The 17,072-nt window shown below is 55.2% G+C and overlaps 5 protein-coding genes across 5 annotated transcripts; all 5 read right to left on the bottom strand.

Moving 5' to 3' along the window:
* Positions 1-141: 141 nt before the first annotated feature.
* W97_06963 (uncharacterized protein) lies at positions 142-2,168 on the bottom strand (the record flags this gene model as incomplete). Its single annotated transcript, XM_007784722.1, has 3 exons — positions 142-972; positions 1,137-2,006; positions 2,058-2,168. The coding sequence occupies 3 exons, from the start codon at positions 2,166-2,168 to the stop codon at positions 142-144; spliced, it is 1,812 nt and encodes a 603-aa protein (XP_007782912.1).
* Positions 2,169-3,367: 1,199 nt separating this feature from the next.
* On the bottom strand, positions 3,368-4,541 carry W97_06962 (uncharacterized protein; the record flags this gene model as incomplete). Its single annotated transcript, XM_007784721.1, has 4 exons — positions 3,368-3,878; positions 4,047-4,181; positions 4,295-4,448; positions 4,508-4,541. 4 exons carry the CDS (start codon positions 4,539-4,541, stop codon positions 3,368-3,370), a joined length of 834 nt encoding a protein of 277 aa, XP_007782911.1.
* A 1,360-nt stretch (positions 4,542-5,901) lies between these two features.
* Positions 5,902-8,411, bottom strand: W97_06961 (uncharacterized protein; the record flags this gene model as incomplete). The annotated part of the gene is made up of 2 exons (XM_007784720.1): positions 5,902-6,442; positions 6,493-8,411. 2 exons carry the CDS (start codon positions 8,409-8,411, stop codon positions 5,902-5,904), a joined length of 2,460 nt encoding a protein of 819 aa, XP_007782910.1.
* Positions 8,412-13,931: 5,520 nt separating this feature from the next.
* W97_06960 (uncharacterized protein) lies at positions 13,932-14,378 on the bottom strand (the record flags this gene model as incomplete). Its single annotated transcript, XM_007784719.1, has 1 exon — positions 13,932-14,378. One exon carries the CDS (start codon positions 14,376-14,378, stop codon positions 13,932-13,934), a length of 447 nt encoding a protein of 148 aa, XP_007782909.1.
* Positions 14,379-14,787: 409 nt separating this feature from the next.
* Positions 14,788-16,767, bottom strand: W97_06959 (uncharacterized protein; the record flags this gene model as incomplete). The annotated part of the gene is made up of 8 exons (XM_007784718.1): positions 14,788-14,972; positions 15,081-15,170; positions 15,261-15,358; positions 15,412-15,542; positions 15,597-15,946; positions 15,995-16,059; positions 16,116-16,196; positions 16,247-16,767. 8 exons carry the CDS (start codon positions 16,765-16,767, stop codon positions 14,788-14,790), a joined length of 1,521 nt encoding a protein of 506 aa, XP_007782908.1.
* Between the last annotated feature and the right edge of the window lie 305 nt (positions 16,768-17,072).

The following is a 17,072-nucleotide window of genomic DNA, read 5'->3' as shown; positions in this document are numbered from 1 at the left end:
ACGAAACTACCTATATGACCCCTTACAAGCGAGCGCTGAAGCACTTTCCGCGCTCTCTTAAAAACCTGCCCATATCAGAAACCGCCCGAGTCCACCGAAAACGCCAGATATCTACAATCCCATCTCCTCTTCCTTGTCCACTCACCCATCTAGCCCCTTCCAATCAACTCCCCCCCTCCTCTCCGCCCCCTCCCCACTAACCAGCTTCCCCTCAGAATTATACCTCGGCTCCGCCTCGCCGATGCCCTTGAGTTCATGTCCCCAGCGGCCCGCGCCGTCTCCAAACACCTCCTCGTGCCAGTCCCCACAGACCTCGCTCCAGCCGAGCCACTCGGCGCGGTCGGTCCAGACGCCGCCGTGGCCGCCCCGGGGACCTGTCGAGGTGGAGGCCGAAAGGAGGGCGGCGGCGGGGCCGGAGTGCGCGCGGAAGTAGTGGCGCAGGAGGGACCGGGAGCGGGGGTGGTGCCAGAGGTTTGTCCAGATGGCGGTGCGGTTGAGGGTTGTCGTCGTGAGGGCCGCCGGGAGGCCGAGGGCGCTGGTCGCGGTGTTGGGGTGAGTGGAGAGGTGGATGGCTGCGGGGATGGAACCGCTGGAGGAGGTTAGCAGCGGGAGGGCGCTCCAGGGCGTGGAGGGCGGGGGGAGCGCGTCGAGGTGGTCGTGGATGGGTATCGTGGTCGACGGGATCGAGGTTGCAGCGTCGGCGGCGGGAGGAGTCGCGAACGGGGGCGGGGAGTCGAGCAGGGATGGCGGGAGGGAGGTGGAGGAGTTGGTGTGGGTTGTGAAGGCTAACGAGGGTGGAGTGGAAGCGGTGAGCGTGGCGAAGAGCGTAGAGGCGTAGTCGAGCACGATGCGGTACTCGTAGCGGTGGTTTTCGGTTAGGGTGAGGTTTGTTTGCGTAAGGGTTGAGGGCGAGGAGAAGCCGAGGCGTTGGGAGAGCCAGTCCTTCCAGTGGGCGGCGGCGCTGCGCGTGGACTGGTGGATGGTCAGCCTCTACTAGTCGTGAACGATACTGTTGATTCAGATGCAGGGCGAGCTGAGCAGTTCTTGCTCGCGACGGCTCGGCAGAGTGTGGCTGTATTGCCACTCTTCATACCTGTCTACGAATTGAGTTCCGTTTGTAGTTCAGACCAACTTACCTGGTACATAAACTCCCTAGTGTGTTCCTGCTCTCCAAATATTTCCGCCAAAACATACTGGTCGTCTGCGCCATGCTGAAGATGGTATTGCGGTCTCTTCATGGCTTCCTCGTAGAGGGCTGTTAAGTCCTCAGCAGGCCCCATAACGGTGCCCGCATTCAGATATTTCGGCCTGTTGAGAGGTATTCCGGCATCCATCGCCAGGCCTCCGGGCACGTCCTTCGGCACTGGACACTCCGGCACCGCCTTGCACGCTGTACTGTTATCCGCATTCGGCCAGCACGCAGTATCCGCACCAAACACGATACTATGCCTGAACCGGGGAAGCCACGGCTTGCCGTCCATTGGGCCATGTTTCCTTTGCGACCGCTCGTTAGCTTCTGCGATAAGCCTCTGGTACTCCTTAATCAACACCTCGCTCGGCAGCTGAAACCACACATCGTAGCCATCAATTATGAGAACCAGATCCTCGTCCGCAACGTTGTTCTTGGCGTCTTGGAGGTAATCGTAGACGCCCCTGATCTTGGCGGCATTGCGCTCCTGATCTGCGTCCTCGCCACTCCACTCTTTCTTCCAGTTTATGAGCGTCGGAGGCGGGTAGTCTAGGAGGAAGGTGGAAAGGACGGTCTTGCAAAGGTCGGGCGAAGCGGTGGGAGCGAGCAGGAGGAGGTGCAGGGATGGGGCGGGCTTTTGCGGTAAGCTGCTGGAAACGGCGGAGCTATTCGCGCCTTCGAAGCCTAGAGTGCCATTGGAGGGCTGAAGAAGCGATGAGTCTTGCTGTGAGTTCGAGTCGGCGGATACGGAGGAGTCGGATGTAGGTCGCCAGTAATGAAGGCGGTAATTCGATAAAGAGGGGTACTTTTGAAGCGTCTGGGGAGCTTGGATTAGCTGTGATCGCAGGCGGAGTATCTGTATACCTACTTCCGAGGACGGCTGCCACAGGAAGCCGAGTGCTATTAGGGCGAATGCGGCCACGGCGAGTAGCGATCGGCCTCTGCGTCCGCGAAGCATCCGGAGCAGTGCATGAGGCATACTGGCGGAAGCATGCTGGGAGGGGGAGAGGTTATCGGCCTGCATGGCGGCCAAAACGGGACTGATATAAGGAAAGTGTTCTAGTAAACGAGTGCCTGGAAGATCGAGTCCTGCTCAGATCTGGCGGGGGGGGATCCAAATGAGAGGGAGGATCCGAAGATGGGGATCTGTGGGAGTCAAACTGACAGGAGCAGAGACTCGTATCGACGGGATGTCAAAGGAGTGACAGGTGCTGGAGACGCACAAGAAGGCACAGCTGAAAGACGGGATGCATCGCAGGGCACACCCAGCGCGTCTCCTTAATCGTTGAAAAAGAGCCGCCTCGTAATCGATACCTAGGTAGACGCCCATCGAGCTCCCATCCCAGCTGATCCCCCTGCAAGGACACCGGCTAGCCGCTTCAGCCTTGCCGCTTCGGCACTGGCGTAGCACAAAATAGAACACATCTGCAAGGCGGCCGCCGATCATGGCGTTTCTTGTACTGAGGGGTTGGCATGGTCTGTAGAGCCTAGCCAAATTAAGTGTTCTGTAAGACTAGCGGCTGGCATCACTAAAGTTCAGTTTTGGCACCCGCGAAACCCAACCTTGTTTCATCTCACAATTCTACGATTACTTCAATCATCATGGGTAAATATAGCAATTATATAGATTTGAAGCTTTTCGCTATAACGTGATACGTTTCTTAATTGAACACGTGAGAATAATATGATGGCTCAATAGAATGAAAGAGATAAACGCTTAGTTGACAGACTTTGACACGTTTTACGGGGGCGTACTTGACAGATTATGCCAGACCGTCAGTACGCCCAAAGGGGGTATGGAGGCGCGGGCGGGGTCAAAAGGTCTAGGTCTCTTTGATAGATCCTGACAGTGCTGGGCAGCTCAGCAAATGGCCACGAATGCCTTTGTTCAAGAATATGCGATGCTCTGTGACCGTATTGTTCTCTTTTGTCCAACTGCGGCCGCAGGTCTATGAGACATTGTAAAGGCGAAGCCAATGGAACGCAAACCACGGCAGCAACAGTGACGGGATGGGTTTGTAGCTAGGCTGAAGGTATCTAAGGCCACCCAAGCAGTAACAGAAGTAGGCGATCGTGTTCGAACTTCAGCGGCTTTGTTGCCATAAGCGTCCGTTGCATCGCGGTAGCTACACATTGCTTCTTCAACCACTCCACAGCCCAGCGCACGCGCCCCACCTCTCACACCTCTTCCTCCCTAGGCAACCCCTTCACAAGCCTCCTCACACCTCTCTCGGCATACCTCAGCGTCTCATCCATCCCCAGTCCACCAAGCTCCTTTCTCTTGCCGCCTTCCCCGGCTGCCTCACTTCGCTCCCCAAACCCCTTGGCTACTGCTTCATACTCCCTTTCCTCACCGACACCAACCTCGCCACTTCCCTCAGCCCTGCTATCAACGCCCAAACCCCGCCGTATCCTTGTAAGCGTCACCCGTCTCCCCAGCTCTAGCAGCCGCCGCACTTCGTTTTTGTCGGCTTCCCAGCGCGCTTGTTGCGCGGAGAGAGCAGCGGGAGAGAGATTGGGCAAGGCGGTTGAGGCGAAGGTGGCGACGGCGGTGTCGTAGTCGGCCAGCAGAGCACGGGAAGCTTGTAGGATAATCGTCGCTCCTTCTGTGGAGGGGGTTGTTGAGGGGGTTAGGGCGGAAGACAGGCGCGCGTGGATGGTGGTGCGAAAGGTGGTCGTGGCGGCGGAGCTGGGAGAAAGGTGGGTGGGTTAGCTGGAGTGACTCTTCAGCGAAGGGAGGGCTGCGATGATGTTGGAGGTAGCGGAGCCAACAAGGTAAAGGCACAGCCAAGGTGTAGGTGTAGTGAGCTTTATATGGAAGCAGACACCCAAGCGGAGGTCTGGGACTAGGACTTACGCTCTGTCCGCATTGTCTAGCAGCAACTTGTCCAGCGCTGCGGACTCCGCACGCAAAGTCTGCCGAAACTGCTCGACATGTGCGTCATCGCTGCTCGGAGCGACGCCTCGTACGTGTGCTGTCTTGGTGCTAGCGCTGCGTCGCTCCAAGTCAGCTAGATGCCCGGAGTCGTATCACGCCAGGCGCCGCGAAGTCAGTATACGTACATATATATACAGCTGTTAGTCAACGCACGAGAGTGGGCGTACCGCGCATCCTTCTCGCCTCGACTCTCTGCGTTCACATCCTTAGAGACTTCCTCCTCTTCCAGGGTGGTGCTCACTTGCCGCGCGTTGCCACGCCGTTGAGTATCAGAGCCATGGGAGCGGCGTGACCGGGAGGAGGCCGGAGGCTGTAGCTCCTCTGTTGAGGATTTTCAGCTGTCAATATCATTGATGCTTGTGAGAGAGATTGAATGGTACCTTCTGCTGCGCGTTTGGTACGTGGCTTTGGCATGAATCGAGATATGGAGCTGGATACAACGTGGATGTGGCGTGCTGCGAAAATTCCCCACTTGACTTGCGGAGGTGGAGACTATCCTGTGAGATAAGAGGATGGGACCAGGAAAACAGGTTTGCGGAGAGGTTGTAGCTGCAGCCGCGGTGTGAGGTCAAAGGGTGTAAGAATGCTGGGAGCATGCGTCACTATCGCGCTTCTGAGGGCATGTACACATTAGGGAACACCACGGTTTATTTTTCTTGAATTAGACAATGGAGTCGACTCGTATCATGGCTTTAATGAATGTCAGGAAAGTCATCATGTGACGTACCTTTATCACGTTCGCGAATGGGTCATCTCACGGCGCTTGCGCGTGCCTCATCACCAACTCACAGGAACACCACCCAAGAAGGCAAGTAATCATCAATCTCAGGCTATCTCCTACCTACTCGCACCTCCCCGCAGAGAGAAGCTTTCCGCATGAAGACCGCCGATGAAAACAAGTCACAAAGCAGCAAAGCTCCAGATCCGCTACCCGTAACCCCATTCCCAGTATGCAAACCGCAGCAATCTTCAACCTTCTCAGAGAGGATCGCCGCAGTACAGTCATAGCCATCGTAAAGCCCCGTCTCTGAAGAAAAGGAAAATCAAAACCGCTTTTCCACTTCTCCACCGCCATGCAAACATCCACATCCAAGTCGCCGTCTTTTGTAGGGTTTTCGTGTGCTGTGAAGGGGAAAGGGGTGCAAACATCTAACGCATCCGGGCCACCGACTTTTCTGAGATTGTCGTGTACAGTTGAAGGGGGAATATTTAAGCAAGCATCTGCAGAAACGAGGCAAGGGTGACATCAACGGAGTGTTAGTGCTGTGAGAGGGAAAAAATGTGCAACCCAGAGCCTCCATGAGTATTCAAAAGCTTCCGCGCTTTCGTGGAGTTGCCGAGCGAGGCTGCTGCGACTCCATCGAGCGGTTGAGTTGAAGCAAGAGCTGAGTGGGGTAAGATGTTGAACAGGAACAGCAGTATGATGGTGAAAGAGGGAATTATCTGCAACTCAGACCGTAGTCTGGAAGGCCGTGAGTTGAAGCAAAGCCGAAAGTGGTGAAAGCAAGTTTGAAACCGTTACGCCCCCATTCGCTCCAGGCAGGAGAGCCCCGCAGGTGCATGAGCAATGCCCAGCCTTCTAGCAACGGTGAGAAACGACATCAAGTTACGTCTCATGCGAGGAGTCTGAGCGAGAAACGGTTCGTTTGTGGAACCCAGACGTGATGTGGAGAGAGATTTGTTCGATCCTTTCCGAAGCGTAGATCTTGACGGTTCCTTGCGATGCTGTGAGAGCTTGGTAAGTGTACAGAGATAGTATCCGCACGAGAAGTCCCTACTGCGGTCTAGCCGCAGTGGTGCGCCAATCGACGTTCCAGGGATCGAATCGATTGATCGGGCGAGCCGGCGGCGGCGGCAACGGATGAGCTTGAGAAGGCTGCTGGAGCCAAGCCGGGATCTGGAATGCGGGCGGATGGTGATGTCCGAAATTCGGCCAGTTTTCCTGATGGTTCTGAGCGCCGTAGCGCTGCTCCTGCCCCTCGGGTGGACCATACCGCATCTCCGACGCCTGGCGGAGGGCTTCCTGGTTGACCATGGGATGGTCAAACACCCGTCGAGGAGGCAGTCCATCCGTAGTGCCATATGGTGGAATGAGATACGGACGCTGGCTGGCGGGAGGGATGTTCAACACGCGAGACGTCAAGGGAGACCTGGTGGGCAGATCACGAATGGCGTGCGGAGAAGCAGTGAAAGCCGCAGGGTTGACAGCAGACATCCAGATGCGCGTCTTGTAGAGCTTGAAGAGATCGGTGACGAGATCGTTGAAGTTGATGTAATTATCGGCGAAGTAGAAGAACGTCAACTTCTTGTAGTCGCTGTTGCCGAAGTTAGTAAAGTCAACGTGACAAACACGACCCGGACTCACGCTTGGTATTCTGCATCCAAAATCTCCATGACCAAGCCATGGTCGGCGACCTTTTGCTGGCAAACACGCTTCGCCTTGGCTTCGGCTCCTTCCTTCTCACGCAGTAAAGTGATCTCATGGGGCTGCGCAAGTCTACGAATCATCTTCGGTTTGAAGTCCGTCTCCACATACGTGAGTTCTGGTGGGAGGCTGAGCTGAGAGCCAATACCGCCGTTCGTTCCATTACGGCTGGCTTCTGCATTGACGACGCCGTTATTGCCGTTCTCCTGAGCGTGACGGGAAAACATCATGAGCCAGCGGTAGTTGTCCTGATGGCATTCTTTGCGAATACGTTTGCCTTCGGCAATGGTGACGTCGACGGCAATAACCCGTCCCATGTCGATGCCGCGATCTCCCTCAACGATGACGATATCACCCTTTTTGCACTTCAAGCCGGTGCTCTCAAGGATGTAGAAAGGCTCGCAGCGGTTGCACTTGAAGGTGACCATGTACAGAGTCTTCGCAGATCCGGGATGCACATAGTAAGCGTTCGCCGCGAAGGAGGGCGGATCGTATGCGCTCGAGAGAGCTTGTGCGTGGAGAGCCATGGGCCCGTGTCCGCTGAAGTAATTGTCTACGAAGCCGTCATGAGTATGTACTGCTTGATCTGGTTCCTTAGTTCTGTGGACGATGGACAAAGCGAATTCATTATACGCACCCTCAATACCCGTGCCAACAACTCCGTGTTGGTGACCGTTGACCGGAAAGTCACGCGGTGAACCGGAAATTCCCAAGCCCTCCTCCTCTACCTCTTCAAGTGCGTCGGCTAAGGAAGACATCGTCAGCGCGGTCTGTCGCTCTGCGGAGGAGAAGTCGGCAAAGGAGTGCCGGCGGCTCTGCGGGACTTGAGCTGCGGTGCTCAAGGGGTCGCTCTCCTGATGCAATGCGGTGTCGTCGATAGAGTTGGATGTCTGCCACTGAGTACGACGGCGACGGATGTTGCCCTCCACAGGCGGCTGCTGTTCGGCCGTGACAAAGCCACCGTTTCCATTCATGTGTTCGATGGTGGCCGAGGACGCGACATCGAGCGCGGCTGGGTTCTCTGCCTGGCTCACGAAAATGGGTGAGCGCGACGCGCCAGTGCTGTTCGGGGGACCAAGAGGGTTGCGAAATGGAGCCGGTCTATAGTCTAGCGACTCCTGTACAGCGAGGCTCGTCGGCAACCTCACACCGGCCGGAGAGCCATTTGAGCTGTCTACGTCATCGTCCTCGTCTTCGAACAGGTTTCCGAGAGTCGCAACAAGTGGTGTGTCTGAGCCCTTTGACAGGCGGTGCCTCAGTAGCGGCATTGTGCCTTTCCTCAAACGAGCAAGGGCAGGATTGACGGCGTTGACAGGAGCGATTGAAGACTGAGGATCGTCTTCGAGTTGACCGACAGAGTATGACAGGGATCTAACGTTCTTTCGCACAGGATGAACGATGTTATAGGGCTCGTGCGTGAGAGGCGTGAAGGGGGTAAGAGGAGTGAGCGGAGTCAGAGAGGGAACGCGTGCGATTTGACTGGAGGATGACGCAGACGTGAGCGAACGCGTTAAAAAGTGCTGCGCGGGCCCGTTCTCCAAGGTAGGTGTCGTGGGCTGTGAGCTTGCTGAATTGCCGCTGAAAGAGAACTTTCGCTGCGGAAAGTCTTGATTCATCCAGGAACCGCGACGGGCGGGAAGGGGTCTACTTCCTGTGCTAGCTGCCGAGTGCATGGAAGCGGACATAGCATGTCCACGATCGTCGTCCGACGCGAGAGCGTCGGAGTCCGGGGTAGCCTGACGAGCGAGCATTGCTGTGGTGAGCTCTCGATATTTCGCGATTTCGTGATGTGCTGTGGTAGCCTGCGCGGCCAGGTCAGTGAGCGAACGCAGGATTGCGTGCATTGCTTGTTCGTTCATGATGAAGTGAGACAGGAACCAGACAGTGGGACACAGAAAGCTCAGAGAAAATTGACAAAATAGAGGATAAACGCTCAGCGCAAGACAGGTGTTGAAAAGATCTATGCTGGTGTTGACTATTATCGGAACCGGGTAGCAAGGTGTAGTGATATCCGCCGCCTTGGGATTCTCCGGTGTCCCCTTGAATCCAAGACAGCATCAACCCCATCTAGCAGCCCTGAACCAGTGAAGTACGCTCAACAAACGGAAAGACAACGGATCCAGGCCAAGAGCAAGGACGGAACTAAGCCTCGTGCCCGTGGAAAGTCCTCTGATACTGTTGAAAGTCCGCTGGTGATTGCAAGAGCTACTGTCCCGCCAATATCACTGAGCACGAGAGAACGACCTGCGGACACAGCAACTATCGTGACGAGGACAATACCGCCCGGCAACAACACCGAAGACGCTTTTCGAAACGAGGAGCTTGTTCGCTGGACGCACTCCATCGTGACGGACATAGTTGCCAGCGCTACCACGTGTTGCAAGAGCCAGCAGGTCACTCGCTTGGACAACGAGGGAGAGGGCAAACAGCGATAACACGCAGCGAAGCAAGAAAGATCCACAAGCCCAGCAAACATGGACAGATTCTCTGAGCGCATTCGCCAGTTGGAGGAACAAAGCGCTTCGCTTGCATGAAAGTACGACAGAGCTCCGCAGGCCTGAGCCGCTAATGGCGCCTTTGCTCTCTCACTTCATTACCCATAAGGAGTAGGACAGAGTTTAAGAGGCAGTAGGGACAAGAAATCCCATTGCCAGATGTGCGCGAAAACCGAACTATAAGAACGACGAAACAGAGGCGGTGTTGTAGAACTGAGACTGAAGAACACCTGTAGAAGACAACTTCACTCACCGAGATAGGAAACGTTATCAATTACGCGGATCGACCTCTCGATAGCAAATCCACTCTACTTTTGCTCGCGAAGTTACTGGGTATTGTCCTGGACTGTGTCAGTAAACGCCTCGTACGCACACCGCCTCCTCGTCTTCGCCCGACACCGAGATAGCGTCGCAATGTACGCAACACACGCTTGAACCAGCCCGCATCGCTGAGAGAGATATCTCTGTCGTTCCACAGCAAGATACAAGCTCGTGGTTGATGCGGTTTGGGGAAAGGAGGTACGGGAATACTGAGACGCTGAACGGACCGTACCTTTTGGCCGGCCAATCTATGAAGAACTCGAGATTATGGACGGTCGTTATTGGTATAGAACAACTGGAAGCCGAAGTCAGCATGCACTCGTTAAGCAGTGTTGTAAATCAAAGACGCCGGAATCCTTGGTAACAGGTCAAGACCACGGTCCATCGGCTGGGTCTAACGGTTCCAGCTATGATATCCGCCGCAGATAGTTCAGGCTCCGGAGGTTGCAGTGGCTGCTGCTTGTAATATCCTCAGTGCGCCTGGGAAAGGTCCACCGGTTCCGGGAAGGCCATAAAGCAGAGGTCCGGACAGCCATAACCTAGGGAATCGACCGCAAACACTGATTCGAGAACGGCGCCTTGAGCTGTTGCAGGCTCGTATCTGCACATTCGTTATACAGGATAGCCGTGTCTGGTACTCGGAACTAAAAGAGTCCTCCTGGGGCAGTTAAAGACGGGCCTCCATCGTGTCGGAGACGGCACTCAAGAGTATCAGTGTCTCAGGAACAGCAGCAGCATTCAAGCCGGAGGAGAGGCAGTATGAGAACCCCGATCCGCTCGTGAGCTTGCTACGACGTTCTTGCTTCACAAAATCTGCATGCCGTGCTGCAACGGATCAGGGGGAGCCATCGTCTTCAGCCCTGGCTGCCATGGCGGCGTCTGGCAGATAAGAGCAGCAACGACTGCTGTTCTGAGACTCGGTCGCGCCGGCTGTAGTAGCGACGGCCGTCCAGGCATTGCGCAGGGCCGTATGCAACAGGCTGGACGCGGCGGACACCGCAAACTCGTGGGGAGGCTCTCCCGGACAATAACTGCAGCTGGAGACAGGCCGCACTGAGTCGGATTGGAAGTGTGGGTGGTGACGAGGCCCGAAAGCTCCAGTAATCCCAGGCGTGGGGCTTTGTCGGTCGGAGACTGCAGCAACAGCATAAAAGGAATGGTATACCTAAGAGATGATGCCTAAAATGCGCCCCAGTTCTCGAACCGGTCTATCCCTATTCTTGAAGGCTGCTGGAACAAGAAATGTCTAAAGATGCGATTCACATGGGGGCATGGAGTCGTGATGGGCCGTTTGTGCTGGAAGGCATGTATGGACCAAGGAGTGTGGGGAAGTTGCCACACTTCCAGTCTAAAAGGTCCAGAAGCCCGCGGAGATGGTGAGCGGGAAGTATCGATGCTGAGGATATCAGAGGCGTCGCATTGTCGCCCGTTGGCCCTGAGCGACAATGGAGCCTATTGACGTTTGAAGGTGCGAAGGAGAGGTTGAAGGAGATGGGGACGTTGGATGTTCGACGTTCGACGTTCTCTCGTGCGGCGGGTTGACCCTCGTTCCCAAGCTTCTTGGGGGAGCTAGGATGGGAAGCGGCGGGCGCGTCAGTGCGTGGGTGGATTCGGTAAGCGACTGGCCCGGGGGGGGTTGATCGCAGCCGCTGAATCACGTCTCGATGGTAATGCTCTTCCAACTCTTCTTCTCTACAGTTCGACAAGCTGCGAACCCAGAGCTTTTGTACCGCGGGTGGTGTCGTGCTTCAGTGCGAAGGAGCTCACAACAAGAGGTGGTCAGGGTCTGCGGCAGCAGCACTGGCAGCAGCACTGGCAGCAGCAACGCCTTTGAGGCTTTCCTGCAGCTCAGCACGGTCCAGCCATCCGCTCAGGGGCCCTGGTGAGCTGCTGGGCTGGTGGGCTGTTCGAAATGCGGAGAAGACCAGGCCAACAGCAGCCTAGCCTTGCACTTTCTGGGAGAATGCAAAGGCTTCGTGGAGCAGAACTGCACCCCGCTTGCCTCGAAGCCCCTCGCTGAGACAGCGCGATGGTAAATCCCGCTAGAACATCGGCGATCGGCCACGCCTTCCGAGTGCCCTTGGCCGTCGAAGCCGTCAATCACAGGCGAGACAGCTCATTGCTAGCGTCCGTTGCCCGGGGTTGCCTGCATATTCAGGGTCTGCGGCTGCCACCTCGTTGCCCAGCGTGAGGAGTTTCAGCAAATCGCTCCCGCAAGACGCTGCTTCGTATTCGAGTCCTGTGTAAACCGGAGATGGTTCCAGTGACTTGCGTCGAGACCCGCCTGTGTCCTCTTCCTCTGGCGCCGTCCACATCAACATCACCACACAATGGCAGCAGGACGCGGCCGAGTTCTTCTGGTGTCACGAGCACCCGTTGCCACTCTTCCCAGCTCCGTGGAGAACCTCATCAAGTCGGAAGGGTTTGGAGATCACGCGACTTTGGATCGCCTCGTACATGATCTTCCAAGCTCCACGCTCAGGAGTACACTCGAGTAAACCTACGCGGCGACGCTTACGGACGTGTGACCGTAGGTCCGAGCTATCGTCGCCTTGCAGTCCGCATATCAACGGTATTCCGGCACAACCCGTGGGCATCGTGGACATCGTGAACACATGTTGAGATCAGTAAAATGCGCTCGCAGCCATGGCCACAGGACGCTCAGCTTCTTCCTAAACTGGCCTGCTCCTTGCTCTGATGCTGACGTGCCGGAAGCTCAGAGTATCGTTGGCCCGACATCAATCGATCCAGCTCGCGATGCATCGGTTTTCGTCGCGACTTCCCCGCTTGCGAGCGTGTCACTCCACATCTCGCCCACGGTCTGCGGGAATTACCATCCTGTGGACTGGGTATGCATGATATGTCGTAAGCCATTGTGAGGTGTGTTTTTTGCTTCCCATGTTTGTATCTGTCTCTTCGCTCGTGGTATCGACCGAGTCAGACTCAAAGCTCTCATGTCGCTCTCGCTGCCCTGTTGCCGAAGCTCTCGAAGAAGAATTATCTCTGCAAGACGCCCGGATGCGGCCAAGTACCTCCTCCGACAGCCATCGAGTGGAAGTGGCCAAGCGTCAGCTCGGACGACGTGTTTCGCCGTGTAGCTGGTCGCTGAACCGACTCAGGAAAGGTAGCTCATCAACTCTCAACTACACCGAATATCGCTAGTTGCTGCGAAATCTTTGACGCGTAAAGATCGAGGTGAACCATGTGCTGTGAGGGTGCTGAATGCAAGGGATGTGGTCCAATCCAGACGCGTCCAGAGGAATGTCGCCATACCGGATAGATCTTAGGCCCTCGGCCGTCCTCCAGGACTGTGGCGAGCTTGTACATTATCACGCTATCGCTAGATCTTCCTCTCCGTCTTCCTCTGCGCCTATGTTCTTACCTTGAGAAGAGTCGGACAGCGATGTGCAGCCTACTGCGGCTTTGGATCTGGGCCAAATGGCCGCGGTGGCGGCAGCATAAGCCCCCGGGTTGTCGGCGGCTGTGGTTGTGGCTGCTGCTGTTGCTGTTGCTGCTGCTGTTGCTGTTGCTGTTGCTGTTGTGGCTGTGGCTGTGGCTGTGGCTGTGGTTTTGGTGCGTTGGTGGTGTCGTAGGCACCGCGTCCCATTTTGGTGGGTTGAGATGTGTTGTGGAAGGGGGGAAGAACGGGGTCACGCGAGATAGGAATGACTTCACATCGATGGGAACAACCTCATCGAATTACCCGAACGCCAAATCTGCAACACTCATTACGAATAGTCTCCTCGATCTATCTCACTCAGTGCAAGCATTATCATTGTCATTTAGTTGATCGATCATATCGTCTCTCCAACAGTCAACACAGCCTGGCGGTCTACCTGACGCAGCTTCCCCTCCTCTATAGCTTCCACGCCATTCGCACGAGGTTAGGGAATGCACGCAACCCAAGCGCCGGAGAACTAGCGGCAGGAGATCAAGACATCCAGCATGAGGGATTAAGGTCAGGGAGGATCACGATGACATATATGAAGAGCTTTGAGGCACAGGATCCACGAGCTGGAGCGCGGTTTTTTGCTACCTTGTAGAGCTATACATTCGACGACGGACACAAAGTCATGATTGCAAAAAGCTGCCAAAGTCCAACATAGGAGAACAACCGCCATCGCCGCTCAATCCATAGCCTCTTTGACCGCATCTCTAGCCCATCAAACCAGCAAGCTCAACCGCTTCACTCTCTCCCTACAGCCGTCCCATTCCTGTCGATCCTCAGAAGGATGTTCAAAGTTCGACGGCCATCGTCCACGGTGTCCTTATGCATCCACGTCTTCGATGATGCCATCATTCTTTAGAAGCATCATCTTCTCCAACTCTCTCCTCATGTACTCGACTCCGACCGAGGGAGCTTTATACGCTTCGTTTAGGTCGTACGGCCAACTGGGAGGAGTGCTGAGACCACGAGGCGTTAACAAGTCTCTCAGAGAGACGAAAGTGTCCCCTAATTCTCTCAGAGAGACGAAACCGCTCCTGTTCGGCTCTAACGGACGCTCGGGGCGAAGATCTAGATGTGCCAGGCCCGAATATGCACGAATCCGCATCGTGAGCTCCCTACTCTCGCGCAGTGACCGCTCGTCGCTCAAGTGCAGCTTCAGACTGTGGATGAGTCTTGTGCCCCATTGGCTTGATCTCCGAGTACGTCAGCTCCTTCTCCTCGCACTCGAAAACGTTCTGCGAGTAGTAGAGCTTGCGGCAGAACTCTGCGTCGCTCCAGCCCACGACTTCCGGGTCCGTAATAAGCCTGATCCCCTTGCACTTCGACTGAGATGGTTCAACCAGGAGCGGCAGCGGCGTGGTGCTACAGAGTGCGAGTTTGTAGATCTTGGTGCGCAGCTCGTAGGGGAGGGAAGCTGTGGTTTCGATGGCAAGATTTATGTACCGAGCGGAGCTGCGTTCTGCTTGCTGCTGGACCAAGCGCTGGCGCCGGGATACGGATACGTGCTGCGGTTTTGTCGTGGTGGATGACCAGCTTGGGTGAGGCGAGGACTTCGGCTTCATCGTAGAGGTCGTCGAGAGCAAGGTGAGCGAGACGGATTGTTCTGACTTAGAAGCTGCAGAAGCTGTCTGCTGAAGCCGAAGTGAGGGTGCGTGACTGTTTTGTGGCAGTCCGAAAATCAGGAAGAAGCTGTTTATGAAGGGGATAAAAATTGCTCGGGTGACGCCGAGTTTGTCGTGAATGTATTAGGCGGACGCGCTTCTGTCATTCACTTGGACTCTCTGTCACGTAAACATCGCTTCGGGATGTGAAGTCACTGCGCCAACCCTTGGAACAAAGCCCAGCTACCGTGGAAAATATGTGGTCAATACGACATGCTTACTGTATCCCCTTAGTGAAAAAACTACGGCTCGAGTATCTGCATCGCGGAACCAGCCCCGAGTCCCTTATAGGTATGGGAAGCAGAGAGCCTCATAGCCCAGTACAATTTGCATCAATCCTGTCCCCATCAACGAGCTGCAAGACCCGATCACCTGACGCAAATAGCACCATCGAATCCGTGTCCGAAGAATACTCCGGCCACTCAAACCTCTGGCGCCGGGAAGTAGCAATGACAGGGCCGGCGCTGGGGTTCGAGGCAAACGAGAGCCAGAGAGCTGGTTGAATTGTTTGTTAGGACGGTGTTCGTAGACTCCTCGGACATGAAGAGCGGGGGATTGAAGAGTGGAGGTTAAAGAAAGCGAGGATGAGGAAGTAAGACGAACCTTGCATCGTGTGGCTCACGTCGTACTCAAAGGGTGTAGACGGACCGTAGAATTCGCGGTCATGCGTGCCGAATAACAGGGGCAGCTCGGCTATGACACATATCAGTCACGTTGATCAGTGGGATGGCAGCATATATCAGCTGAGATCAGGCCGTATCTCGGTTGACGGAAAGGTCTTACCGCTGTGGTATGCACCCATGAAGGCGACAGGCGCGAGATTCGAGAAGTTACCGGCATATTGGTAGCGGTAAGTCGGCAGGCCAATACGTTCGCGGTTTCTAGTAAGTTTAGAGCGAGAACAACAATAAAGTTTAATGGACAGTGCCCCTACCTGACTCCAAGACCAACAGGACATGCGATTATGCTCTGCGTCAAGGCGAACAATGCTGCGGCACCGGGGCCAGCCAGTGTGAAGGGAACGAAACCCGCACCTTCATTCTCATTGCTTCCCATGATAGCGGGCTGTTGGAGGTAATCAGCACCTGATCAAACGGAAGGTAAGGTTTGTGCGCTTACGATCTTTGCCACCAGACCCCTCAACGCTCTGTCCGTGGTGTTGGAGAATACGGTCACGTTATCGCTTACTGGAACAAAAGCGATAGATGGTCTGGCCCCGCTACCAATATAGTTCGAAAGTGCGCTCTGCAGAGTGACTGCAGGCACGTCGCGCACGCAGGCTAGTCCAGCATCAGAGCTGAGACCTCGACAGCCAACAAGGCCGGCGAGGAAAGTAAAGTTGGTTTGTGCATAGTCTGCGCTGCTCCGAATGGTAGCGGAGCCAGAATCAGCAATCAAGCTGGATACGATGGGATCTTCCGGATAGGTATAGCCGTAAGTATCGACGCTGGCGGCGCCTGCTGATTGCCCTATCTACTGCTTAGCGCCAGAACTCTCTTTACAACCGACTGACTTACCCCAAAGTGTTATGCGCGATGTATCACCGCCGAAAGCGGCTATATTGTCCCTCGTCCATTCGACACTAGATGCGGCAAGTTGAGTAAACACCCGAGGCGATCTACAAGATATTGGACTTACGCCATCCTTTGATCAAGCAGTCCCACGTTTCGGTTTTCCAGCCCTTTCGCATTCGGGAATCCAAAGACGTTGACACGGTAGCTAGGGAACAGTAAGCATCGAGAGTGCGAACATGCTTGTAGGAGACCTACTTCATGATTACGACAATGTGCGATTGCGTACGCTGAACCCATGTGTCCGGAATCTTCGCAACCGAGTCGGCGCCGCCGCCCGTGAAGCCTCCTCCCGGAATATACACAAGCACGGGAAGAGGTCTCCGCTTCCGCCTGTGCGAATCTTTGACGACCGGCGCCCAGATATGGACGTACAAGCAGTCTTCCGATTGCCCTCCGTTGATAAGAAACTGCGGTACTACTTCTGTGTAGATCGTCGAAGCGTTGCTAAGTTGCTGCATGCATGATGGTGCAAAGGCGGTCGCCTTGATAGGCCCGCCTTTCTTCTTGGGCTGGGGGGGCGCAAACCGCAAGGCTCCCAGTGGTGCTTCAGCGTATGGAATACCGAGGAACTGGCGAACACCGGGGGTTGAGCTGTTGATGAACCCCTGGACTTGACCGGCGGTGGTTTCAACAGTCAATCCATCAAAACTGGGCTCCCAACAGCTAACATCATGGGCCAATACAGTAAGAAAAAGGAGCAACTGTTTGAAATGCATTCTGGAGCTCCACCGTCTCGGACTTGGACACGAAGCTCAAACGAAGTGGATCTTATGACGAATGACCCAAGAACAACAAAATAGAAGGCCTTCTTGTACGAACGACCCGCGACAGCAAGACAGAAATCCTTAAGGCAATAGGTAACCGTGCCATTCATATTAACACCTCCGGATGCTAATATGAACAGCACGGCTAAGCTATCTGGCAAAACATTTTACCTTCCTTGACCTCGTGGCTGATCATGCATCAATTAGAGGAGGCGGACTTAATATTCGTTGTCAGATCGGCTCGAAGATTGGAGGAG

Source organism: Coniosporium apollinis (genome assembly GCF_000281105.1).
Source record: "Coniosporium apollinis CBS 100218 chromosome Unknown supercont1.35, whole genome shotgun sequence".
NCBI classification, from domain to species: domain Eukaryota; kingdom Fungi; phylum Ascomycota; class Dothideomycetes; genus Coniosporium; species Coniosporium apollinis.
Note: the sequence above shows the minus strand (reverse complement) of the source record. Positions and strands in the feature narration are given on the sequence as shown.